Here is a 24511-nt window from a genome sequence, read left to right on the forward strand (position 1 = left end):
CTTCTTGAATAACCAGGCAACAAAAGCAAATGTCTGAACACATTTCATTTGACTTTGAAGTGGTGCTGGGAATTCAGCCCTTGTTGGATGCAGACATGCAAGATAGAGTTTGTGTAACAACTCGCTTTTGGAATTTACATGTATTTTTCATCCATTTGATGAATACCAATAGATAATTTATAATACTACATGAATAAATGATGAAAACATGAGACTACAAATTCTCACTCCATTTCGGAGGAAGACACTACATCAGATAGCATCTGCTGTGCATTTTAGTGGGTACACTTAATACTACCCTCGCAGTCGGTGAAACCAGTCAGCAAAAAAACAAATAAGCGCAGTGCATTCCTAATAAGAGCCCTCTTCCAGAGCGTGCCCTGGTTAACCACAGCCCTGGCACTGAGAGAGCAGAGGAGCTTCCTCTTGCCACTGAGAGCCAATATAGAGCGGTACAACAGGGCTGTTGCCAGATGTTGGGGGAAGCTTTCCTTTTTTATCAGTGGCGCCGGCACAATGTGCCGCTGTAGCGGAAAGACACAAATCATTAATCCCTGGCCCCCGGGAGCCACTGATGGTGTTCTGCGCTGTGATGGAGAAACAGTGCCAGCTCTTCTCCACCTCCCCGTTCCCTCCAGACATCACCTCGCTACAGCCCCCCTCCCTCCCCCAGTCCCGTGGCTGATGAAGTTGTCTCGACTGCACCGGCCCTTTCGCTGGCAATTATTGACTGCATTAGGCTAGCCAGGCAACGGGATGTGCTGCAACATTGAGCACAAGATTTGCCAGATCGATAAAACCCATGTGGGAACGGCCAAGCGACTGGATATGAGGCTAGAAGAAAGGACTTAACACGATTATGGTAACCAGCAGAGTGGGGCGCGACAGATAGCTAAGAGGTTTTACTGAGCAGAAGTGCTTTTTTATATATTGACTTTCTATGTACATAAAGATATGAGAAAATTGTTCCCTATACGTCATGACTAATGCACCACCACATACCGCCAATGAGAGGAGGTGCCATGTCAAGGCCCGATACAATCTGACTTTTTGGACATTTTCCGTGCATCCTTTGTGGGGAAATCTGCAGAATTCAGTTCAATGGATCAGGGTTATTAACTAAAACTATTAAAAACATTTCTGTTAATTGAAATAAACATTAAATAAAATAAAACTAGAAAAACCTAATGAAAATTAGAAATGTCGCCATGACAGTTATGAACTGAAACTGAAAATAAATAAAAACTAAAACACAGAAAAAATACTAGAAATTACACTGAAATGAACATTAAAACTAAAAATATAAAAAATAAAGCGGATTCAAAATACTAATAAAAATACAATAAACTAAAATAACACTGAAATAGATTTGAACATGGAAAGAGATTACAGCCAAAGTAAGGTTATGGTTGATAACAGATAAAAGGGTGATATAAAATTGTATAATATATATATTTCAAATAATTTAAAATTAACTTTAAGTGAGAGTTAGATGACTGCAAAAGTAATTGAATCTAAAATCGAGGAAATGAGCATTGCACAATTCAATTTCAATCGGCCGATACTGGTATGAGGACTATGACGTGATGAAATACAAGTAGCTTTCAACTTTAACACAATAATAATAAAAAATATATATAATTTCACCAGAAAATTGTATTGGTTGTGCATGGATCAATAAGGTCAGAACAGACAATAAAACAAAACAAAACAAAACAAAACAAATAAAATATGATCGTGGGGCCTACATGAGAATCCTTACAGTGGAGGAGAGTACCGAAGGCTCACTCTTCATACAAATCAAACACAGTCCGCATGTCATACGGGCAGAGAGGTAAAAAGAGATATAACATCAAACCGACTTCATTTAACATTGTGTTGGATTATACATGAAATACATTAACATTTTAGGCCAACATTTCCTTTCCTTTCACGCATTGATCAGGTCAGGCTTTTCCTCTGAATGTGGTGAAGGTCAAAGGTTTCACACTGAGCCAAACCAAGGGAAGAAAGGAGGCAGAAGGAGGGCAGTAGAGGAGGAAGAGAGCATCTGTTTGTGATTATGGTGCAAATTCAAACCTGCTGATGAGTGTGAGGCGTGCAGTGCATCTCCTGGAGATATCCCAGATGGCCTGTGCCACCCTTTTCTATCTCCAGCCTGCTGGCACTGCCAGCTCACAGGGCACAGACTGCAGCTTTGGCACGCCGCTGATGCCCGGGACAAAAGAGGAACTTTCTAGAGGTCAATGTGCTAAAGTCAGAGCTGCTTCTTCACTGAGCTGGCAAACCCACCCCTTATTCTTCACTCATTTTGTACTGGAACGCTCAGCAAAATATTCAGCACACAAAGAGAACTTTAAAAAAAAAGCTTAGCTCCTACCCTGATAAAAACTCACCTGCCCGTAGCTTTCTAGTAAACGTGAAGCCACTGATTAGTTTGATCAGGTGTGTTTGATTAGACTTGGAGCTAAATTCTGCAGGACAGTAGCCCTCCAGGACAGAAGCTACCCATCCCTGTCCTAGATTTAAGCATTTTTATGTCACGCAGGTATAACTGAAGTTTTTGTTTAAATGAAAAAGTGTTATAGTATGACACTCCAAGGAGGTGTTCTATGTCGGAATATCTGTTTTTGTTTTGGTCAGTGTGATCCCTCCCACTGCTAATTTATCCAATAGTATTTTGTTGCCAGTTGGCGGAAAACAAGGCGTACTGCAGCCAGAAGCCAACAAACAAACTAGGTCAGAGATTACAGATTCTACCCAACCTAAAAAGCCTCTGCATCCATCTAAAAACCTGTATGACCAGAGACATATTAAATTACATTGTCAGGCTCATCGCCTTCAACTGTCAGTTGCGCTCGTTCATGTTGCGTGTCCTCAATCTGGCAACCCGCGTGAGTCTGAGGAGGAAGGGAAGGGCAAGCACTCTCTCCAATATTTTTAATTTGGACTGCAGTATCTATTTCAACCGCTAACTTCCAATACTGCACCTTTAAGATATGCTGCCTCTCCCACATACCACTCTATGTAGATTCATGACTGACCATTATTGGACAGTATGACCGAGTGCATCATCAAAGTTTACGCAGACCTGCACAGATCAACCAGAGCCTGACTTTATGCAATACATGCTGGACAGAAAGTTTGTCTGACTTATTGATTTTATTTTTTTCCAAAACACTCCTACTACTCCATATAGAAAACAGTTCGGGAAAGGTACAAAGCATCAATTGAAACTGAACCAAGGTGAGATTTTCTGCATCCTCCTCCTCCTTCCCATTTCATTCAATCAGCTCTAGATTACATCATTAACCTTCTTGCCCCAACACCAACTGCCAAAGAATGCCACTCTCATACTTGGAACATCTTCGGAAGAAACTCTCAAACTTGCAGAAGTTGGCGATTGTAAAGTGACGCCAGTAGAGAATGGGAGATAGAAAATGAATTGATACAGAAATTAAGACCGTATAAAAGTTGTGCCAAAGGGTGAAGGACAGAATAAATTGAAATGGGCTGGTTTTCAAACTAAAGCTGGAAAACACTCAAACTCAGTAATCGCTCATTGTTTATGTCTGGCTCCTCCTTGGCATAGTGCTGACGCTTACAATGGAGGAAACTGAGGGAATAAGTATGGGATGATAATGTCCAGAAAAACTGCTCGGTTTACCACCTTCACTTCTGAATGTCCAAATAACCACGAAGAGAGGGAGGGAAGAACTACCAACTTCCTTTCAGATCTCCTCTTGCCCAAGATACTTGGCACTATGGTCCACACGCACCTGTTGAACTGGCACCATCTGCCCATATAAGTGTTAGCGAGCACCATACTGGGCTTCGTCTCCAAACAGAGAAAGAATTCAAAGTTTACCCTGGTGCTTTAATTTACTACGAAAAGAGAAGAGAAAAATGACATATTGAGAAGATGAAAGAACCCAGCAGATCCTGAGCTAACAGTGATCAAAGGGATGTTAAATTGCACTGTTCACAGAGAAAGACTCGAGTCCATTAACAAGAAAATGTTACGCCTACTATGAGGCATCAGTTTGAATCACTCATCTGCTCATAATTGATTTATGGCTATCATCTAAGTTTCAGGAAGAAAACAAAGTTGACTAAAAGATCAATTTAACCTCCATGAAGACGAACTGTCAAATGTAATTTTTCAGTCTCCTCAGGTATCCAGACCCCACAGAGGCAATTCCAGCAGGGGCCTGGTGTGTGACTTTAATTACATGTACCCTGTCCTCTTTTAATGCCTTTATTTTATTACTTTGATGTGATTTATTTTACAGAGCTTTGACATAATTCAGCTATAAAACTCTTTCTTATCAGTGAGTCACCCCACATGGCTGCATCTGAATTCAATTATCTCTCATCATCTCATGCTGTGAGCGAGCACTAACTCTGAGGCTATCACTAACTTTAACCTCTTTTTTTACCCTTTTGTTTTTGACTTCTTACAGCTGAAGGTCAATTTCATATTAATCCAATCATGCGGGATCATTTTAGAGTATGTTAATGAGCAATAACAATGCAATGTAAGATAACTATTCAATGAGCCACCGATAAACATATGTGGCTCTTCAATTACAATCTTTCAGCTCAATTTGCCCAAATAAAATGTTCTCATCAAAGGCTTGTATGTATTAACAATTTTCCATACCAGTGCAACTCATCATCATTACAATCCCTAACTCTGAGTTGTGTAAGCTATAATGTGCACATTAGCTGGCTAAGCTAAAAATATATTGCTTACTTCCAAAATAAGAAAAGTTATTTTGTAAATTTTCAAAAATAAGGATATCAGAGAGTTTCGAATGAGTTGACAAACACTAGTGTTTTTCACTTTTCTGTGATGCATCCCACACAGCTATTGCAAATTAAAATGTAATCACCAAGATAATGTTATAGCTTGCTACCATAGGTGTGGTTTATAGAGTTTGCAAAAATGACAGCAAAGGTTTATTTATTTATTTTTTTAAGTCCCCCAGGCCAGCAGTCAATAATTGTATCCCTTAAAACTCATCTTTGATCATCAAAATTACATATTTAAACTTTTTTTTTCTATGTAAAAAAAAATAATTTCTTCGTGCCTTAGAATAGCTTGAATCTCTACACCCACACTTGCTTCATTAAGTATATGCAGAATCATGAATATTCAAATGTGTCCCTGCCTCCTCTCAGTCCCACCAACTCTGACTATCTGATCCACTCGGTCAACTGTAGTTCCACTGGCAAGTGGAAATACTGGCTTAATTCAGCACTACATGTTTGAACCTACTTTATCAAACAGCTACTAATGTGTGTTGCTAATGTTACGCAAACCATGCATCCGTTCACCATCTCAGAGTCAGACAGCAGCCTTGTGAAAATCAGCATCCTTAGAAATGCTTACAACATCATAGTAAGTTAGTGGAGAAAGGCATGGTTTATCATCGTAATATACATAATATATACAAAATTCACCCGCTTTATAGATATGTCCCTGATTTTTCCTTTTACTGTATGCACAATAGAGCATAATAGGAATCATAGGAAAAGCCCCACTCCGTAAGTTGACAGGATTGATTATATGACGTTTGTGGTTAACCCTTTAGAACCTGAAGCTAAAATAGGTGTTTTTCACATATTTAGATTTTTTGACTGTAAAATTCTTAAACAATGTGCTATCTTCATGTGCAAGGTGTCATCTTTTTCAGAAAAAGATTAGCTTTCAACAAATTACAGTTATTGACCATTATTGTGTGTGGTGAATTTGTAAATAGAATTTAAATAGACAAAAATAAAAAAAACGAGAATAATTCTTTTGATTTTTATTTAGAAAAAAACAAAAAAAATCACGAACGAAAGAAACTAACACTTTAAAGTTGAAGAATGAAGTATAATACAACTATACACGTCTTTTTTGTGACATTGGGTTGCACAGTTTTCATTTAGGACACTTTTTTTCATACACGCACACATACAAATGCGTCCATTCATATTAGGCACGCACACATACACATACATACACCTGCACATACACATACATCACATGTAAAGATACGTGAAAAAGTAACGGCCATCCGCCTCCCAAGTTTCATTAAAAATCATCCCAATCACCTCTTCTGCTGTCTAACACTTCTTTCACCATGTATTTGTTCGTGTCTTTTATTATTTTATGCAATCCAAAACACTCTAACCTGCCGCGCTTTGCATCTCTCTGTTCAAATCCTTCCTTCCCGCTCTGCCAGAAAGCCGGCTGTCATTTGTTGACGGAAAGCATGACGTTACCGTAATAAGCCGTATATTGCCGAAAAGCGCATGTTGTCTACTGTCAGGGGCAATTTGAATGGTTTTGATAGCGCAAACGGTTGAAGAGTTACGGTACAATGAATACAGCTTGCTGATCTGTGTCGGCGACGACACGTTCGGTTCTAAAGGGTTAAGACACGGTTTCAAACTGCATTTTTGAGTCTTTGGTACACTGCAGTTTTAAGGGGAATATTTTCAGCAATGGTGTTGACTGAAGAATTTGCACATGGTTTGTCCACATAGATATATAAACAACATAAAAATGTACCATATTTTTTGTAGTGGGGCCAATGAGTGCAAATAAAAATGAAAACTATTATTGTTGAACCTTCAATATGTACAATCCCACTGAACACAACTTCAACATTATGTCAAAATGTCAGTAAATTGTATGCAGAGATTTGCTGATATACTTTCACACAGTATTAACTAAAAGTTCACAGAAAAATTTAACTAAAGCAAACCAAAAGAAAATATTAGCAGTTCAATTTAATTGACAAGTGGATTCGGTTATTCAGTTTGCTCAAAATTACCAAATAGTATCTGATTATTTGCCATTTCACCATGTTTTATATTACTAAGTTGAAAACATGGCAATGAACAATAGTATTTATTATTAATAACATTATATTATTTTGCAAAGAAAGAATTGTAACAAATATTATAAAACTTTAGACATTGCTTAGACAATTAAATTCGATTTAGGCTATGAATTTATGAAGTTACAATATAGAAATATAAATGATGTTGAAGAATGTTAAAGATAAAATATTGAATAAAAAAAATGAATATATTTGTTTATATGGTGTGGTGGGGCCAGTGAGTAAAAGTAGAGACTGGAAATACAATAAAAACATTTTTTTGAGCCCTCACTACATACAGTCCCAATGCAAACAGCATTTTGGTCCTACTACTTTCATCTAAACATGCTGTTTTGACAACAACAAAAAAAAGTGTCAACATGCCATATTTTTTACTACCAATTACATTATTACAAGATTACATTATGTATGATGTCAAATGAACAGTGCTGTAATGCTGTTACAGCTTGCTGAAGCTGGAACACAGCAACATATGGTAAAACTACACAACATTAGCCATTTTGGAGCATGTTCCTCCCCTGTGTCTGGATGGCAGAGTGCCTTGGTAAATAAAATATCATCAGAAATGACTTATTGAGTCACTTCTCGCAGACAATGTTCATTCTGGACTGCCAGTGAAGCAGGCACAGCCTTTGAATGGAAACATAAGCATATGTACACGCACAAACACACACACGTTTGTCAGCTCACAACGCACTCGAGTGAAACACGCCATCACCGCGTTGCGTAAACATTAATAGTGACAAAATACAATCATTCTGGTGTTTTTATTTCTCGGTTGTTCCCAATCTTGCTCAGTCCAGGATTCAGGAGCTGTTTACAAAGGTCACCTGTCTGCAAGTCTTCACAGTCCAACCTGTTTTCCCAGCATCTTTCTTCCCACCTGGAGATGCGTGCCCCTCTCCACACTTCAGTGCCTAATTATATCCAAGACTTGTAAATGTATTCATATTCATGGAGGCACAGATGCTAAATTAACTGTGGCAGGGACACATCTCACTGTGCCGGCTTCGCAATCTGCTTCCTCTAGATACGGAGGGAGGGATGTGAAGGGGGGAGGAGGACAAGGGAGAGTGAAAACAAAGAGGCAAGATGAAGAAGAGGAGGAGGAGGAAAGGAGAAGTAGGAATGAGGGGGGTGGTGGTGGCAAGGCTGGTTATTGACTCCGAGTAGCAGTGTGGATCTGGGGGATAGAGGAACCGAGGACAGGTCTGCGAACGCCGGCCTCTGATGAGTGACAAATCAAAAAGTCCCGCTGAAACTTCCCCATGATGCCTGAGCCCGTGGCACCATGCAATTCTACTTTCCTCTCTCTCTCTCTCTCTCTCTCTCTCTCTCCCTCTCTCTCTCTCTCTCTCTCATTCTCCTGCTAAAGCCAGGCAGATGGAGGGAGGTGCAGCAGTGCAGAGCGAACAGATGGCCGCTCCAAACTTGATATATGAAATTAATAACGTTTCTCAAATAGAATGCAGACACAGGAATACATTGCCTGAATTTTAATACTGATGATTTTTTTTCTCCTCCTATGCATTTGCAAGTCAATGAGAGAAGCAGAGAAACAAATATGCAATGTGTCAAATTTTGAGGACATTTTATATTCAAGTGTAAAATAGAGAGTATAACGGAAAACATTAACATGCACAAAAGTAATGATGTTTTGATGTTGATGTACAAATGATGTTGTAATGTGTATTTCACACACTAGAAATGCATTGAGTATTAACTATTATTCAGCAATATAATTTGAAATAGGCGACTGTCTGATATAGATGAATTGTAATCAGGTATTTTAAGGTATATCTGGAGCAAAAACAATGGGGATCCATTACGTTAACATTATTACGGTAAATATAATTAACTATGAACTAGTGCTCGACCAGTATAATCTTTTTTAATATCTAGGATGGCCAATATAAAATTTGATATTAACATGCAATTTAATGTCAGCAAAAGAGGTACAGAGATAATTGCTTTTGATATACTTTTACAATATTTACTCAAACAAAATGCTCTACTGTTCAAAAGTTTGGGGTCGGTAAGTTTTGTTTTTTAAATTAATTAAAAAAAAATTTAAGAGCTATATCAAGTTTTAATAATATTTAACAAAATGTTATATTTAACTATACATATACAGCACAGTGTGTGTGTGTATATATATATATATATGTGTGTGTGTGTGTGTGTGTATATATATATATGTGTGTGTGTGTGTATATATATATATATATATATATATATGTGTGTGTGTGTGTGTGAGTGTGTTTTATTAAGTTAACTTATTAAGGGGAGGTAACAACTGACAAGTGGATTGCCAATAATACATTTGCATTATTGGCAAATGCAATATTCTCAAAATTACAAAATATCGGCTGATTACTCACCAAATCACCATCTTTTAATGTGAAACGAACTTTAGCATGTAAAGGGACACAATGCAGATATAACTGAGACCAGCTAGTAAAGAAATGTGTGCATGTAAACCTCACTTCCCTGACTTCACGGGGAGTACTAGCGACTGACACTAGAGGCTGCGGTCTTGAGCGTCCTTGTTAGTGCGCCCGCCTCCCGTGCCCTGGTTTGAATCCTGCAGGTGCGAGGAGGACCAGTTATACAGGGTAACCAAAAATAGTGATTTAGCTCTGTTGCACTTCCCTGCAACTTGTTACTGGAAATCTGCACTCAAATTTCAAATGAAAAATGCAGATAGGTTAGCAGCAGTGTCACTATATACGTGCAGTTAGTTGTGACCCTCTCGAGCTGACTCACGCATTTAACTTGCCTCAGTGTTTGGAGAGCATAAATAAGCGAGAATCATTCTGTTGAGATACAGAAGATAAGCAATCAAGTGCCACTCAGTATGCCGTGCCAAGCGTTTTCAACACATTCAAACCACTGTGTCACGTTAAACCTTCTTGACACTCATCCAAGAATTCAGGGACGGTCTCAATTACTCAATATGTACATCTGTTCTGGAAAGTCAGAGAGACTCTTAGCAGATGAAAGAGAGGAGATGCCGTAATTGAGAGCAGGCCGCACGCTGTGTGGGTTTAAGCAGATGTAATGCACTGGAGCAGAATTAGGTTAAAAGGCGGAGTGTTCGTTTTTACGGTCTCTGGTGGCCTCTGAGCCTTTTGCCAGTGCTTGTGACTGTATTATTAAACCCACTTCACACACTTCCATCCCATGTCGATGTCAGTATTGGAAAACAGCTTGGGAATGTCCCCTCTGGGTCATTCAGCACAATGCGTGACACAGGGGACTTCCTTGTAAACAGGGCGCAGTGGGAACTGGTGCGATGGCCCGGCTTTCCCACTTCTACTCATTGTCAAGGCAAACATACATTAGATGCCGATATTGAACAGGAGTTTTTTCCTCCCCTCTTGCCCATCTTAAACATCACCAAGACTAAAACATTAACAATGTTGACCAGATTAAACCAGCCTAATATGTTAAGCTGGTCTCCTAGACTGGCAAAGCGGATTAAGCTGGTCTGTGTTGATGGTTTTAAAGAGGTTTTGTACATGTGAGCTGCTAAAAAAAAAAACTATTTAATCAAGCCGTTTTACTAAAAAGTAGGAAAGGCTGGCTAAACCAGCTAAACATCATCTTGGTCAGGCTAGGGACCAGGTTAACAACCATTTTTTAGCAGCTGAAAATCCAAATAATATATATTTTTTTGTGTGTGGATAGGACACATTACTGCACCATAGTATGAAATGGGATTTTGGGGGTAAAAAACCCTATTGGTGTTATGTTTGTGCCTTCAATAATTAATTTAAAATTCTGTACTAAAGAAAATGCAACATACACCCTATGAATTTTACAACAGAAAAACATAAATTCATTTAATAACACGAACAACATGTCTACAGGAAAATGTGAAGCTTGTCTACATGGACTGCATTCGAATCAAAACAGTGTGAAGCAATTCCTCAATCCTTCGTGTTGGAAACAAGGGAGCCTCTCATTTAAAAGTTCATCCTCATACATAATTTATGTAGTTTTTCCTTTAAATTCCACATTATTTTGTTATACAGATGCAAAAATGAACTCACAACATGCTCACTTCCAAACACCATCTTAGAAACTACAGCCAAGAAATGAAGAGAAAAATCAGGAAAAATAATGGTTCACATTATCCCTTATGTTTCAGATGAGTGATCGACTTGAGCCCTTCACACATTCTCAGACTCCAGGAAGAGCTTTGCTCCCATCTTCCCCGAACCATTACTTCCCACATGCCATTATCAGTCATGGGCAATGCAGCAGCAGAAAGGTATGTCTCAATCCACAGGGTATAAGTTCTCCCAAAAACAGAAGGTAAAGTTGGCTCTCCGCTCCACACACAGAGAGTGTTACTTACTGGGTATTGTGGTGGTCATACTGTGTCCCGTATGGCAGTGTATTAACGAACAGCATGCAAACACCTTCTGTTGAAACATCTGCGACAGGCACATTTTTAGGCTGCCTTCCAAATCTGAAAAAAGGAAAAGAAAATGTTCTCGATCTGCTGCTTTCTGCTTTTGAAGGTGTGAAAAATATCTCTTTCGTAAATGCGGCAGTTTTTCCCCCTTCTCTTTGGCCCCTCTATCCACTCTTCCTTCTTTGAAACCTTAATTCATCGGCTCAACCTAATACAACTTCTCACAAGTAGTGGCCAAGGACAAGAACAAAAGCAAGTATTCAGAAAAATGTTCAGCAGACATTCAATGCAGTGTTTTCTTTTTTTAGGACTTTACAGACACAAAAAATTACACAGTCCTCAGGCTCAAATCTAAACATGACTTAGTCCTGATTGAAATAATTCCCAATAATACTGTCTGAAGGCACTGGGGTTTTGTTCTGAATCATGAATGCAGCTCAGATCAAAAATGGCCCCATTTTTTTCTTACAGTCTAAGGGCCCTTTCACACTGAGCGCCAATAAACGGTGCAAATGTGCGATGCAATGATGCTCTTAAATTGAAACAATAGATCCCTATGGAGCTATTCACACCGGGAGTGTTCAATCGCAGCGCGACAAAGCGAGAATTGTTTTTTATAAGTGTGTCGATTTTTCCCCGCGATAAAAGAGCCGTCCAATTATATTTGAGCTTACCCAAACCGCTGCTGTTGCACACGAGTATGAGAGTGGTGGCGCAGTTTTGAAAACCTGTGTGAACACATAAGAAGAATAATCTGGAAGAGAGAAGAGAAATGGATGTTGAGTGTTATCATTGGTGTCTGAGAACAGATTTATCCTTACATGTTCTTTACAGATTATCATTTCTAATAATTTTCCACTGAATTATGCGATCTGAAAAGCTTTAAACAGTGTACAGAGCACTGTTTTCTTCCCTGCATGTATGAGTCAGGGAGTCAGAGAGCAACAGATGAAACATGAAGCTAAATAAAAATGTTTCACGGTTTCGCGTTCAGTGTGAAAGCTCTGTTTGTTGGCAATTCGCTTCGCTTTATCGTACCGCGTTCAGTGTGAAAGGGCCTTAAGTTGTGTGGAGAGATATCTGAGGGTGTTCAAACTTGGCATGTTTGGTTCGATTTAAACGATCCCTGGTGCGATTGCTCTTTCAGTGCGATTCATTTGAATAAGTGTGAACGCTACCATCTGAACCCTGGTGCGCACCAAACAAGCGGAGCAAGACCACTGAAAAGATGGGTCTCGGTCTGCTTCCAGACAAACTCTGGTGTGGTTCGAAAGAAATATGAATGCAACACGGGCCAAAGACATTTAAACTATCCAAAACAGGACTTGATCTCACAAGATGTGAGCCTAAAAAAAGACAAAATGCTCAAGCATAACCATGTTATTCGTTATAGCCACGATGTTGCCCATTACAGTTCGGTACAGGCATCAGAACTGAGTCTCCTCACAGCAAATCTTCGTTTGTGTGTGTGATGGAGTAATTCCTGCCACTGTTTTGACTGCTTTACACATTTTAAAAACCCTTCACAAGTTTTTTTTGGATGTTCAGTAAGTTCCATCTCTATGTCATAAAAGCTGACCAATCAGGTTGTGAATGTATCCCTATGCCTTTAACACTAGATTCTGTGTTAAAAATGCCAATGTGAATGCCAAGCAGGCCAGGACTAAATTATATTTAAAAAAATTGTGGTCCGGACCAAACGCACCAAGCGAACACAAAGTGTGAACACACCCTGATTTAAGCTTTGGATATATTGATTGAAATATTTGAAATTTTACATCTAGAACATATGTGACTGCTAGAGCGAATGTGGTGTATTCTAAGAGCGCAAAGTTTGACCAATATGCACTGGTGGTCATTTGTTTAGTGTGAATATATACATTCCTTATTCATTCAATTTAACATTGTGAATAAGCGTAGGGTGACGGTTGCTTCACAACCAGTTAAAAAGTTTGTGTGACTGCCACTCTGGGGGCAAGATGCAATTGTATGTGAATGTCGGATATAGAGGAAAATCGGCTTGAATCTGACACAAGATCAATCAGTGGATAACAAAGTGTTTGAATCAACAGTTAATGAAATTAATGCATAACATTTACTCACTATAGGAATTTGACCATGCCTGTAACCGTGACAGCTAATACACGCAAATCAAGACTTTGCATAATGCTTTTGTGCTGCCAACACCACAAGTTCCATCCTGTTGTCCTTCCAAACACATTTTGGGACCATAACCCTAACCCAAAAAATAAGGTTTCTGTCATTATTTACGTCATCTGTTCACTAGATGGATAGTAAGACCAAACACTTACAGTACACACACTGAAGCACAATGGTCATTTACATCCTTGATGTGAAGTAACTTCGCTTCTAAGGTAGGCATGTAATTGTTGGGCCGAATAGTGAAAAGGCACTGAACTCCTAGTTTGAAAAGCATAAATATGTCCCTCACTTGGTCATCTCAAACAAAGAAAATCAAATAATAATCTACTGCTTCTAAGATGTATTTACCTCCCACTACAGGCCTAGTCGCATAGTCTGTGCGTCAACGAATCAGTCCTCTGTGAAGACACCACACAGTCACTCTGCACGCTTGTTTACCAGCACTTCCCATAATGCTGTCCTGATGCTTGCTGGCATAGCGAGTAGTGTCAGGGAGGGGGAGATGGAAAAAAATAAAGAGAAAAGTAGCCTGTAGTAATACCAAGTTACTTGAGCTGAATGTAGAAGCTGAAGTGAAATTACTTGGAAAATATCTGAGACAGGCTGGGAAAAAAGTCCACATTGATTACATATGCAGATGTGACATCTGTGAACTTGACATTATTTCTGACAAAATTTTCTGGAAGCGCATTTTCGCAGGCGCGAGTATTTTGAATGCCTCCAGTCCGCACCCATATAAAGCTTTTTTAGCAGAACGCCAAGCGCTCTCCCATGGCCCCAACTGCTTCACGGCTGAATATTTGCACTGCTCGCTGACCTATCGCATGAAGATTTTTTTTAATCCAAAAGTTACATGACCTGTTTGATGCTGTGTACACAAGTCCTTGGCATGGCGAAACATAACTGGCCAAAGAGGCGCCTGTTGTAAAAATACACAATGAAGCTCGGCTGGAGCTCTGCTCACTCTCAAGCCATAACGTCATGCATTCCTTCTGTTTCGACTCATTTTCCAGCTTTTCGTGTTTGCCCCCGAACAAGTCTTATAAAAGACATCCAATGTCGGCCAATTATTTTTTACTTTGAAGGTCATAAATCAAAGCTGACTAATAAAATGAAGACAGCCAAGTATAATTTCATGTGTGACTCCAACTGGATTAAAATGAAACCAGATGGGCTGGTATACGGCCACTAAACATATCTGGATCGGCACAGTAAATGTCTGTGTTTTCCTTTTTGCACAAATTACTGCGGGGATTCGTAGTGCACTCTAAATCAAAGTCCAAGCTACGGTGAAGAGGGGCTCTCTCTCAACGCACAAAGGCATGAATGTTCTGGCTAGTCTCTGGATAGCTCTAGTGATCCCCAGTGTTTTAGGGTTAATGCTATTAGTTTTCTTCAACATTCAAATAGATTTTTACATCCTTCTTTCTCTCTGAAAGACTGATTGGTTGAGTTACAGAGGATGGTGGAGCAGCTTTACCCCTTAAGAAATGAAAAGTACTTTTGAAGAAAATAGTTTAAAATCATCTCGGCACGAGAATGCTGTTGGCATTATTTGGCTAGTGCGACAAAATATCACCTTGATGAGTACATAACTCACAGATTGATGTTAGAGCCAAATGATGGCTTGAGAGTGTGGTCCTTTTAAACTAAGACAAATAAGGGTTAAATATGAATTGGTTCATAAAAAAATGGAAGAAAAGGCGTACAAGAATGAAAATATAGAATGGAAGAAACTTTTCCACCTTCCTTTCTCGTCCAGGGATCCCACCAGCATGGCAGTCCTAAGCCTGATTTTCTCATTAAACCGTAAGATGGACCCAGTGAAACAAAGAGAGGGTTTTGTGGCTTTCCAGAGCTCACGGAATTTATGGTGGACGACCATAATATTTTCGTTCCCCACTACTTCGATCCACAGACTCAGAAAAAGGCTAAAATAACAGTCCTATCTGGATTTATTAAAAGCTGGGAAGGACATGTTCGCTTCACAAATGTTCTTTAAGAGAGCCGAAGTCAAGAAGGCTTTCCAAGCATAATACAACTCCTCCATCTCACAGACTTGGACTACTTCATCAGCTGATGATTAAAAAAAGTTCAGAGGTGAAGGATCTGCACTCGGAGAAATGATTGAATAAATTGGAGCATGGTCTGATCTCTAAGGTTTAACACTTCCATCTAGGAAAGCCTGTCATTTAGATTGGCAATGCCTCTTTTTCATCGTACTGTGGTTTTCCCTGTGCACTGAAAGGAACTAAATCAGTGGAACTGAGATTTGGAATATACATTTCTCAATGTCACATTGTTTTACCATCATAATTCACCATATTGTTTTTTTTTTAAACTAGCTAACCTTTGTTTTTTTCATGCCTTCACAACTATATAATACTGCACACAATCTAGAACATACTGTAAAATATACATTAAACGGCTGGAGCACATTTAATGCAAGAAGTTAATAGAGTAGCATAGCTTGTAGAGATGGACCAATATTAAAATTATGGCTGATAATCAGCAGATATTTTTTTCCTGATTACAGAAAAATAGCAGAACCAATTAATTAATGGATAGTCAAATTCTATACTATTTTGTCTAAATATATTCAATATAAAACAATAAATACTACAATCAATCATTTAAAATGCACAATAAATTATAATGTACAGTATGCAAAATGGATATTCATTTTGAAATTTGCTAAAGATTACATTTAACGGTGTTATAAGTGTTTTTAAAGATTAACTTTCAATGAGCAGTAGATGAAAGCAAATGTAATATAAATGTGAAAGTAGGGGAAATGAGACATGCACATTTGAATAGACGAATAACAATAAATAAAAACATTCTAACATCGGTCAACAATTGATCTGGTACAGACGCGTTGTGGATATTGTTTGGATAATATGGCACTGTTTGGATATTTCTTCTCCACAAACGAAAACAGGTCTAAAGGGATTCTAAAGAGTATGCTTTCTAGGAAGTATAAAGAGTTCAGCTTGCCCAGAGGCACCAGAGACCAGACAGTGTGCAGACCGTAAGTAAACAAGCATGGGAAGATGTTGGGACTAGCGAGGGATCTGGACAAAGTACCAAGTAATATTTTGTGTCATGCAACACAGTCTGTAGAAATATGCTTATGTGCATATGTTTTGCTAGACATCATGCAGCTGCAATCAGGCTGCTACAAGTCAGCTTTCATATTTTCATGACTGGTTTAAATGAGGAACCTCATGGGGACAGTTAATCAACTATAGAGGTTGGTTGAAAGAGAACCTATTCCCTTAGAGAACTGCACAGCTGAACCGTTGCTTTGACTAATTCAATGCCACATATTCTTTCTATCTGAAGTCGTCTATTAGTCATTACTCAAACAGTTACCGCAATCTTGTTTTTCACTTGTTTTATTACTTGGTTTTCAAATTAATCCCATCCTTGTCCAGATGCATACCAAGAATGTGGAACATAAGGTATTCCCTGAGCAGCCAGGACTTTCTTATCGCACAAGGGCCCAGTGGAGACCCTGTCCTGACTTAATCTCTGTCCTCTTTAAGGTTGTCTGACTGGGCAAAAAACATTTGACAACAATCTCTAACAGGCCCGAAGCCAAAACAGTGCATGTCATATGTTATTTTGGGTGGAAACTGTCAGTGAGCAGCAGGCATCACCTTGTAGACAAGTCATTTATCTTCAGGATTTTCACAGGGGGGGCCTGGCTGGGGTCATAAGTTTCAGAGAGAGACACAAAAGAGTTCATTGGCCTGAGTGGAAAAAGAAGAAAGACAGAATGAATCTGCATCTTATCAGAGGGGTTGTGTAACAGAAAGCAGACCGCTGGTCAGCAACAAATTAGGACTGGGAGCTCCAGTCTCTCTCTGTCACAATGTAGTGACACAGTCCAGCCCTGTCGGCAGTGCCTGTGCTCACAGCGGACAGTGATAGGGCAGGAATGCTCCATGGAGCGGCGGCCCGACACGCAGGCACTGGGAAAGTGTTCCTATCAATGTCTGGGGTCAGGGATAAGTTTGGGACTCCCACTTCATTTCACGCTTCGTAATGACCCTCATGTGATCTAACAGAAGGGCATATGCAAAGCCAAATGTTTAAAAAAAATAATATTATTTACTAAGCATTAGGGCTGCACAATATATAGAATTTATAGAAATATCGCAAATGTACATATTGCGATAAGCGCATAGCAACAGCTTGCGGTAATTGCGTGATTTTAATACTCCAAAAGATTACAAAAAGTCCACATTTATGTTGACGCAGACAACAGAGAGTCGACTGGACACATGGTAGATACATACGTGTGACATGCCTAATGTTATTAAATATATAATGTATAGGGAGGCGGTTGTTACAGCGAATACAACCCCGACAGGCTGATCGGGTCTTGAATCAGCCTGAAGGGGTTGTATTCGATATAACAACCACCACGCTCTACATTATCCAACTTATTACATGGCTGCCTACCAAATAAATCAATTATTTGACACAAAATATTGATTTAAAAAGGAGTTTATTGATTTAAAAACGATTGTATAGCTTCCGTTACAGAACACCGTGTCCATGGCAACGCTCTGTTTTTCATGGCAACGGTGTGTTAAATAAATATATTTATTACATGGCTTGGTTGAATTCTAATGTAGAATGCGTTCTGTTATTTCTTGATAACAGACCGCTGCTAAGTATAACACACCGTTGCCATGAAAAACAGAGCGTTGCCATGGACACAGTGTTCTTTAGCGGAAGCAATAAACTTGTTTTTAAATCAATATTTTGTCTCAAATTATTGATTTATTTGGCCATGTAATAAGCGGAATAATGTAGAGCGAGGCGGTTTTTATAGCGAATACAACCCCGACAGGCTGAACACCCTGACAGGACCCCGCTCGCTCTACATTATCCCCTTACATATATAGGTTATATATATATAAACCAAATTAATAACTTTTTTAAAACAAAAATTAAACATCACTGAACTTACTTAAACTGGAATGTGATGCTATTTTCTTCTGGAAACAAACTTTTGTGCATTATTTTGCGTTATCTCTGTGAAGCTGCTTTGAAACAATCTGCATTGTAAAACGCACTATATGCATAAATGTGACTTGACTTGACTCTACCTTTCAGTGTTACAAAGCTTTCTTTAGGTTTAGTCTTCCTTTGTGACATTAAAGTGACTGCTTAAACCCCTCACCTTTCAAACAGACTCATATGCTCTCGGCCAGGTCAGTCACCAGACTCACCACTGAGAGAGAACTGAACAAGCCTCTCTAGATTTTTTGAAGGATTTAATTTACACTTCACCTAGGGCAAGTACCAGGGGAGAACACGATGAGTCACACTGTTAATCTTGGAACTGTTCTGGTGATTTCTGTTGGCTCAAGGGCGAAGGACTGAGCACCCAGGGTCTGCTGACTCTACTTTTCCATCCTCTTACTGAGGACAGTCTCTCCAAGCAGTCTGGACTTGGTTAATTGCTGGAACTGCTTTCATATCTGTAGAATGCAAAGTCATGAGACTCTAAATTTAGGATTGAAAATTAAAGTGCATTTGACTTGCTAAGCCAAGGCACTATTACGATGACTTGAACAGATATGGAATTGGCTCCATTTCAATTTGTGAGTGTGAATTTGAACCGAATTGGCCAAAATCCACATGAAGTTGAATTAGAATGAGAGGAAGAGGAATCGGTCTGTCTGTCCGTCCATAATTTATTGCATATAAACATTTATTTCACTTTTTTTTTTTCAAAACATTCAAAGGCTTCAAGGTTTATTTTTTAAAAGACTGTTTTTCTAGGTACAAATGCCTTTGAATTGCAGTTAATTTATACTACTTGTTTACATTCAAATTCTAAATGCAATTCTGTTCATTTCAATTCAAAATCATTTCACCTTCACTGAATTGGGATTTAAAAGGCATTCATTTATTTTTGAATAACAACATCACTAATACAGAGACTTGGGGGTGGGACAATTTTACCTAGACCTAGAATATCAGGAGTTTTTACCCCAAAAAGTATTTTAAATTTAGATATTTGAAAACAATTATTGTGTGTCACAATCACTGAAATCATAAAACTTGAAGGTTAAAAAGCACGATTCAGCTCACCTAGAACGACTCAAATAATCCCTCTCAACTACTGTACTTTGCCTTTAAAACTTTATGAAGTATAAACCATGTTAATACATACACTTTTAGGACCAATGGGCCAAACCGTGAAACTTTGAATGTGAAGTGAGGTTCAGGTTCCAAAAAACAAGTTTTTATATTTACTTTTCTGCATGGCTGCACACTACAAGGCAAGAGATTGTACCCCGTCTCCACATAAACTCAGTCTTTGTGAAGCTGCTGCACTCCTCCGATCCTGAGGGACTTTTTGATAAATGTAAGATTTAAACACCTGGTCCAGGGCTAGCTCAGTTCTCCTTTTACAGGGTAATGAATGGAAAGTGAATATGTTGCCAGTGGTGGCACACATGGGGCAGTCAGATGTCATTAACTCACAAAGGCTGGGGAAGTTGTATAGCTGCACTTTTAATGTGATAATGAAAGGACGGGCTTTGCGAAAGCAAACAGCTTGTGCACTTAACTCTGCATTAAGTGCATTGTTAACTAAGAGCAGTCATATCCTCAAGCTTGCTTAGAGCAGAAACATATACTCCAAAGACTCACTGTCTCGCATTTAATTATGAAACACCTCATCAGCTCTAATTTCTGTAGCATCATAAAATAGTTTTGAAATACTTTCAAAGAATGCATTCATTTATTCTAATTTATTATAAGGTTATTGGAACACTTTACAATAAGTTTCAATTAGTTAACTCAATTCATCAGTTATCAAATTATTTTTACAGCTTGTTTTAATCTATAAAGATTAAAATATGTTTAAACATATTCATGTTTAATGTTAAATGTTAAAAAGTAACATTAATCTGGAATAAAAATGCTGTAATAATATGTTGATGTTATTTAATTTAAGATATGCATTAATTTATAAAAACCTTATTGTAAAATGTAACTTTTCTGTAGTGTCACTTTATTGTAAAGTTATTTATTTTATTGACATTATTATACGTTATTCGTTTTTTACTGTTTATTTACTTTAAAGCAGATCGTAGCAGATTTAATTTTCATTATTTATATACTTTTTCATATTTTCAGTGATGATTTTGGGGGAATATCATACCTTTAGGCAAAAATATATGCACCATATACAGGGAATCTTAAATAGTATTGTTTAAATATCCAAAGGGAAAATAATATAACACGTAAAAATTGCAGTTTGATCATGTGTCTTATATCATACTGTAACTGGTTACAATTATTTTACATTAGCATGTAATTGATTGTAAAGTGAAAAAGAGATAAAGGCCTTGTGAATGCCTTAATATACATTTACAGTAAAATGCCTTCATAGTGCATTATACACTGGCTTCACAGAAAATGTTACCAACAATTCTAGCTGAAAAAGAAACAACGTAATCAGCATTGAGACACGCATCCTCTCCCCTCACACTACAGTATATGTCCATTCAAATAGACTATTCAAATAGAAATGAACAACGTGAGACACAGAAAACGTAATCAGCATTGAGACACATGTTCAAGAGTGTTCTTATAACCAGAACGCATAATGGCTGTGCCCCTCAAACTGAATGTAATCAGTGCGTGAAGGGCGTGAGTCAGTATGAAGGAGGTGTTATCAGGTATCTGTGTGTGAACTGTGTGGTCGGACTGATGTCATTGCCCTTGTGTTGTCTCAGCGTGGCTCTGAGGAGAGCACTTTGTCTGCAAAGCCCCAGTAAGTCGGAGTGGTGTGTCTGCAGCACCTCCATATCAGCTAATCAGCACAAGCCAAAATAAACTCTGTACAATGTCATGAGACCATGTCCAAGCACACTCACCGTCAAGTTCTTTTGTATCGGTCTCGCTCACCATATCATCCATATGTTCTCTATTAACCACAATGACAACATCGTTTAAAACAGGATAAATTCAGATTTTTACTTAAAATAAATAAATACTTTTGTTCAGAAAGGAGATTAAATTGATAAAAACTGACAGTACAATAGATGTTACAAAAGATTAAAGTAAATGCTGTTCTTTTGAACTTTATATTCATCAAAGAATCCTGAATAAAAACATTGATCATTGAAACATTGATCCTGCTTTTCAACATTGATAATGATAAGAAATGGTTCTTCAGTGCCAAATCATCATATTAGAATGATTTCTGAAGGATCATGTGACACAAAAGACCAGAATAACGGCTGCTGGAAATTCCACATTGGCAGAAATACAAGTTAAATTTTAAAATAGATTATACTAGAAAACTGATCATTTTTCCACAATACTGAACTGTATTTTAGATTTTTATCTAAATCAGCATTGGTGAGCATAAGAGACTTCTTTCAAAAACATTTAAAAAATCTTGCCGACCCCAAACTTTAAGACATTAGTGTACATTTTGTCGTTTTGCTTGCATATAGCCTAGTTTCCAGTTGTTTTGAGCATATCCTCTCAAAATGTTGAACTCAAAAAATCCAACTACAGTAATGAAAAACAAATGCATTTAACATGCAATAAAACATGTAACACAAGGATTACATTAATAGGTTTATTCACCCGGAAGTGTAAAGGCTAAGTACATTTACATGCACTTTAAAGGTTTTATTTTAGACATACTTAAGGAAGATGTCATGTTTTTTGTTTTGTCTGACTGATATTGATCTTTCTACAGATATTTTTGAGAAGCTAGACATGTTGATTAAGAATATCATTTGTGCAGTATATGCTATAAATCTTCGTATGAAAATAGACACATGCCACATGCAGCATCAACTCCACTTCATTAGGTTTCACACACACAAACACACACTACTCCTGTCATCTTGTCTGGTATCTGTCAGTCACACGTTAGACAACGGTGGCGCCCTTAAGCAGTCTGACATGTCGTTCCCCTCCCATCCCCGACGCACCGTGGTTCTTCTCCTCTCGGCCTGCAGGGCTGAGCTCTGCCCCGTGGCACTGACGGGCGTGTGGCATTCCTAATTAAGGCACTGGCACAGCTAGACTCCAGCATGTCATCACCTAAACGCCACAGGCTATTTACAGTCTTTGCATGCCATCATCAAAAAGAATAGATATGGATGGATGGTGGTCTGACAGGCCTGATGAATCCCCACAATAACGGATAGGGGCGAATCCAAATTATTATTTTTTTGGGCAATTAAAGCAAATTAAATAGCCAGTGGGCGTTCAAGCCCACTCTCCAACACACTGATGCAGAATGATCAGACACAAAAACCCTCAAGAACGCTATTCAGTCTGGACTGTATCACACAAGCTGTATTCACACAAACTTAGGCCTGTATAGACACACACTCAGGCAACTAAAAAACAAACAAAAACAAAAAAAACTGTATTTTACTGTAAAATTATGAAATGTAAGGTTAGATCCATTCCAGTTTTCCCCCGTAGGCTATATACTGTAGTAAGGAAATTGAGGTATTCAAAAACGATTACTCATGTTTAGTCATGTGACACATACTGTACCCATATATAGGCTACATCTAAGGTTAAACCACCATTGTTGTGCCTGCTATTACTTTTATATTACTGTTAAAAATAAATGTTACTTTATACTAGGGGTTTTCAAAGTCAAAGATAGTGGGCCTACCTTTTGACACACACAACATACACAATGGCGCCTCGCCACCTCCCAATTTTTACTCATTTTAATTTGCGATCAGTGTGCCGAGAGCACCGCACAGCACACACATGGTTTGTTAGCGCATCAATAATAACATACTCTCGTCTCGTGTGCCTAATGTACGACTCATGTATGCCACTGTAATCGTATTTTAATAATCGGTTAGTTGGCTCCTCCGAAACAATTACAGAATAGGAGAAAGATTGTGATTTGAAGCCAAATACACTATTCTGTTTCACCATCGGCCGGTTTTTCTCTGCATTAGGGCTGTTTTGGACCGACTGTTTAAATGCAATCGCATACAAGATCCTTGGACTGAAAACTTTCCAGGAGTTTACTGTTTGAAATGATCTGATTCTGATTGAAAAACTGATTGGTCTTGCCCAAAAACCTGTTTTCAAAGTTGAGGAAAACAATTATACAATCTTCATATAACATTACTACAACGATAACAGATAATTTACTCACAATAACTCATAATTTACTTCGCAGGGAGCTTGATTGACAGGTGATCTGACCAATCATACTTCGCCATCCGCCATTTTGTCCGACATAGCAGTCAGGAGGGTTAGTAGATTAACATGGGAGGATTTGAACTTGAAAAACGGAGTGTACTGATGTGTTTCCGTATCAGCCGATAAATGTTAATTTTTTATGTTATCATTATCTGTCCGATAAGAAAATTAGGTCATTATATTAAAGCTGAAATCACTTTGGCCGGTTGAATCACTTGAATCACTGGCCATGCCTTCAGCATGATGTGACACATCAGCACACAGCAGATTATGTGTGCTTTAGAAGAGTTTATGCTAGAGAGAAGACATGATGTCGACATGTGTGGGAGTTTTTCATCGTGATAAAAAGAGGACATCAGAATCGCAATTAGCCATAGGAATGTCAAAATAATTGTAAAAGTTAAAGAATCTTTAGCTGGTTCAAAGTGCTGCATTTATAGTGTGTGTGTGTGTGTGTGTGTGTGTGTGTGTGTGTGTGTGTGTGTGTGTGTGTGTGTGTGTGTGTGTGTGTGTGTGTATGTGTGTGTGTGTGTGTTCTTGTTTTTATGATTTATGAGGACACAAATCTGTATAATGACGTGCATTACTGGTATTACAACTTAAACGTAATTTATGAGGACATTTCATGAGTCCTCATAATTCAAATAGCTTAAAAAACATAAAAAATCAACGTTTTATAAAAAATGTAAAAATGCAGAATGTTTCCTGTGATGGGTAGGTTTAGGGATAGGGGCAGTTTAAGGGGATAGAATATACAGTTTGTAGAGTATAAAAACTATTACGCCTATGGAATGTC

The 24511-nt window shown here is 38.3% G+C and overlaps 1 protein-coding gene across 7 annotated transcripts in view; it reads right to left on the reverse strand.

The window, feature by feature from the left end:
* runx1t1 (RUNX1 partner transcriptional co-repressor 1) overlaps window positions 1–24511 on the reverse strand; it is a 123771-nt gene that overhangs the window by 90724 nt on the left and 8536 nt on the right. For 2 of the 7 annotated variants that reach the window (XM_079590383.1, XM_079590385.1), the window contains exons 2-3: window positions 11994–12073; window positions 11260–11373 (exon numbers count right to left, since the gene is read on the reverse strand). The exons of 2 other annotated variants lie outside the window; for them this stretch is intronic. In XM_079590383.1, coding sequence (XP_079446509.1) covers window positions 11260–11353 — 94 coding nt within the window. In that variant the 5' untranslated portion in view covers window positions 11354–11373; window positions 11994–12073. Of the gene's footprint in view, window positions 1–11259; window positions 11374–11993; window positions 12074–24511 lie in introns of those variants that run through there. 3 more of the 7 variants (XM_079590386.1, XM_079590384.1, XM_079590374.1) reach the window with 2 other exon arrangements.

The sequence above is a fragment of the Phoxinus phoxinus genome (genome assembly GCF_949152265.1).
Source record: "Phoxinus phoxinus genome assembly, chromosome: 19".
NCBI classification, from domain to species: domain Eukaryota; kingdom Metazoa; phylum Chordata; class Actinopteri; order Cypriniformes; family Leuciscidae; genus Phoxinus; species Phoxinus phoxinus.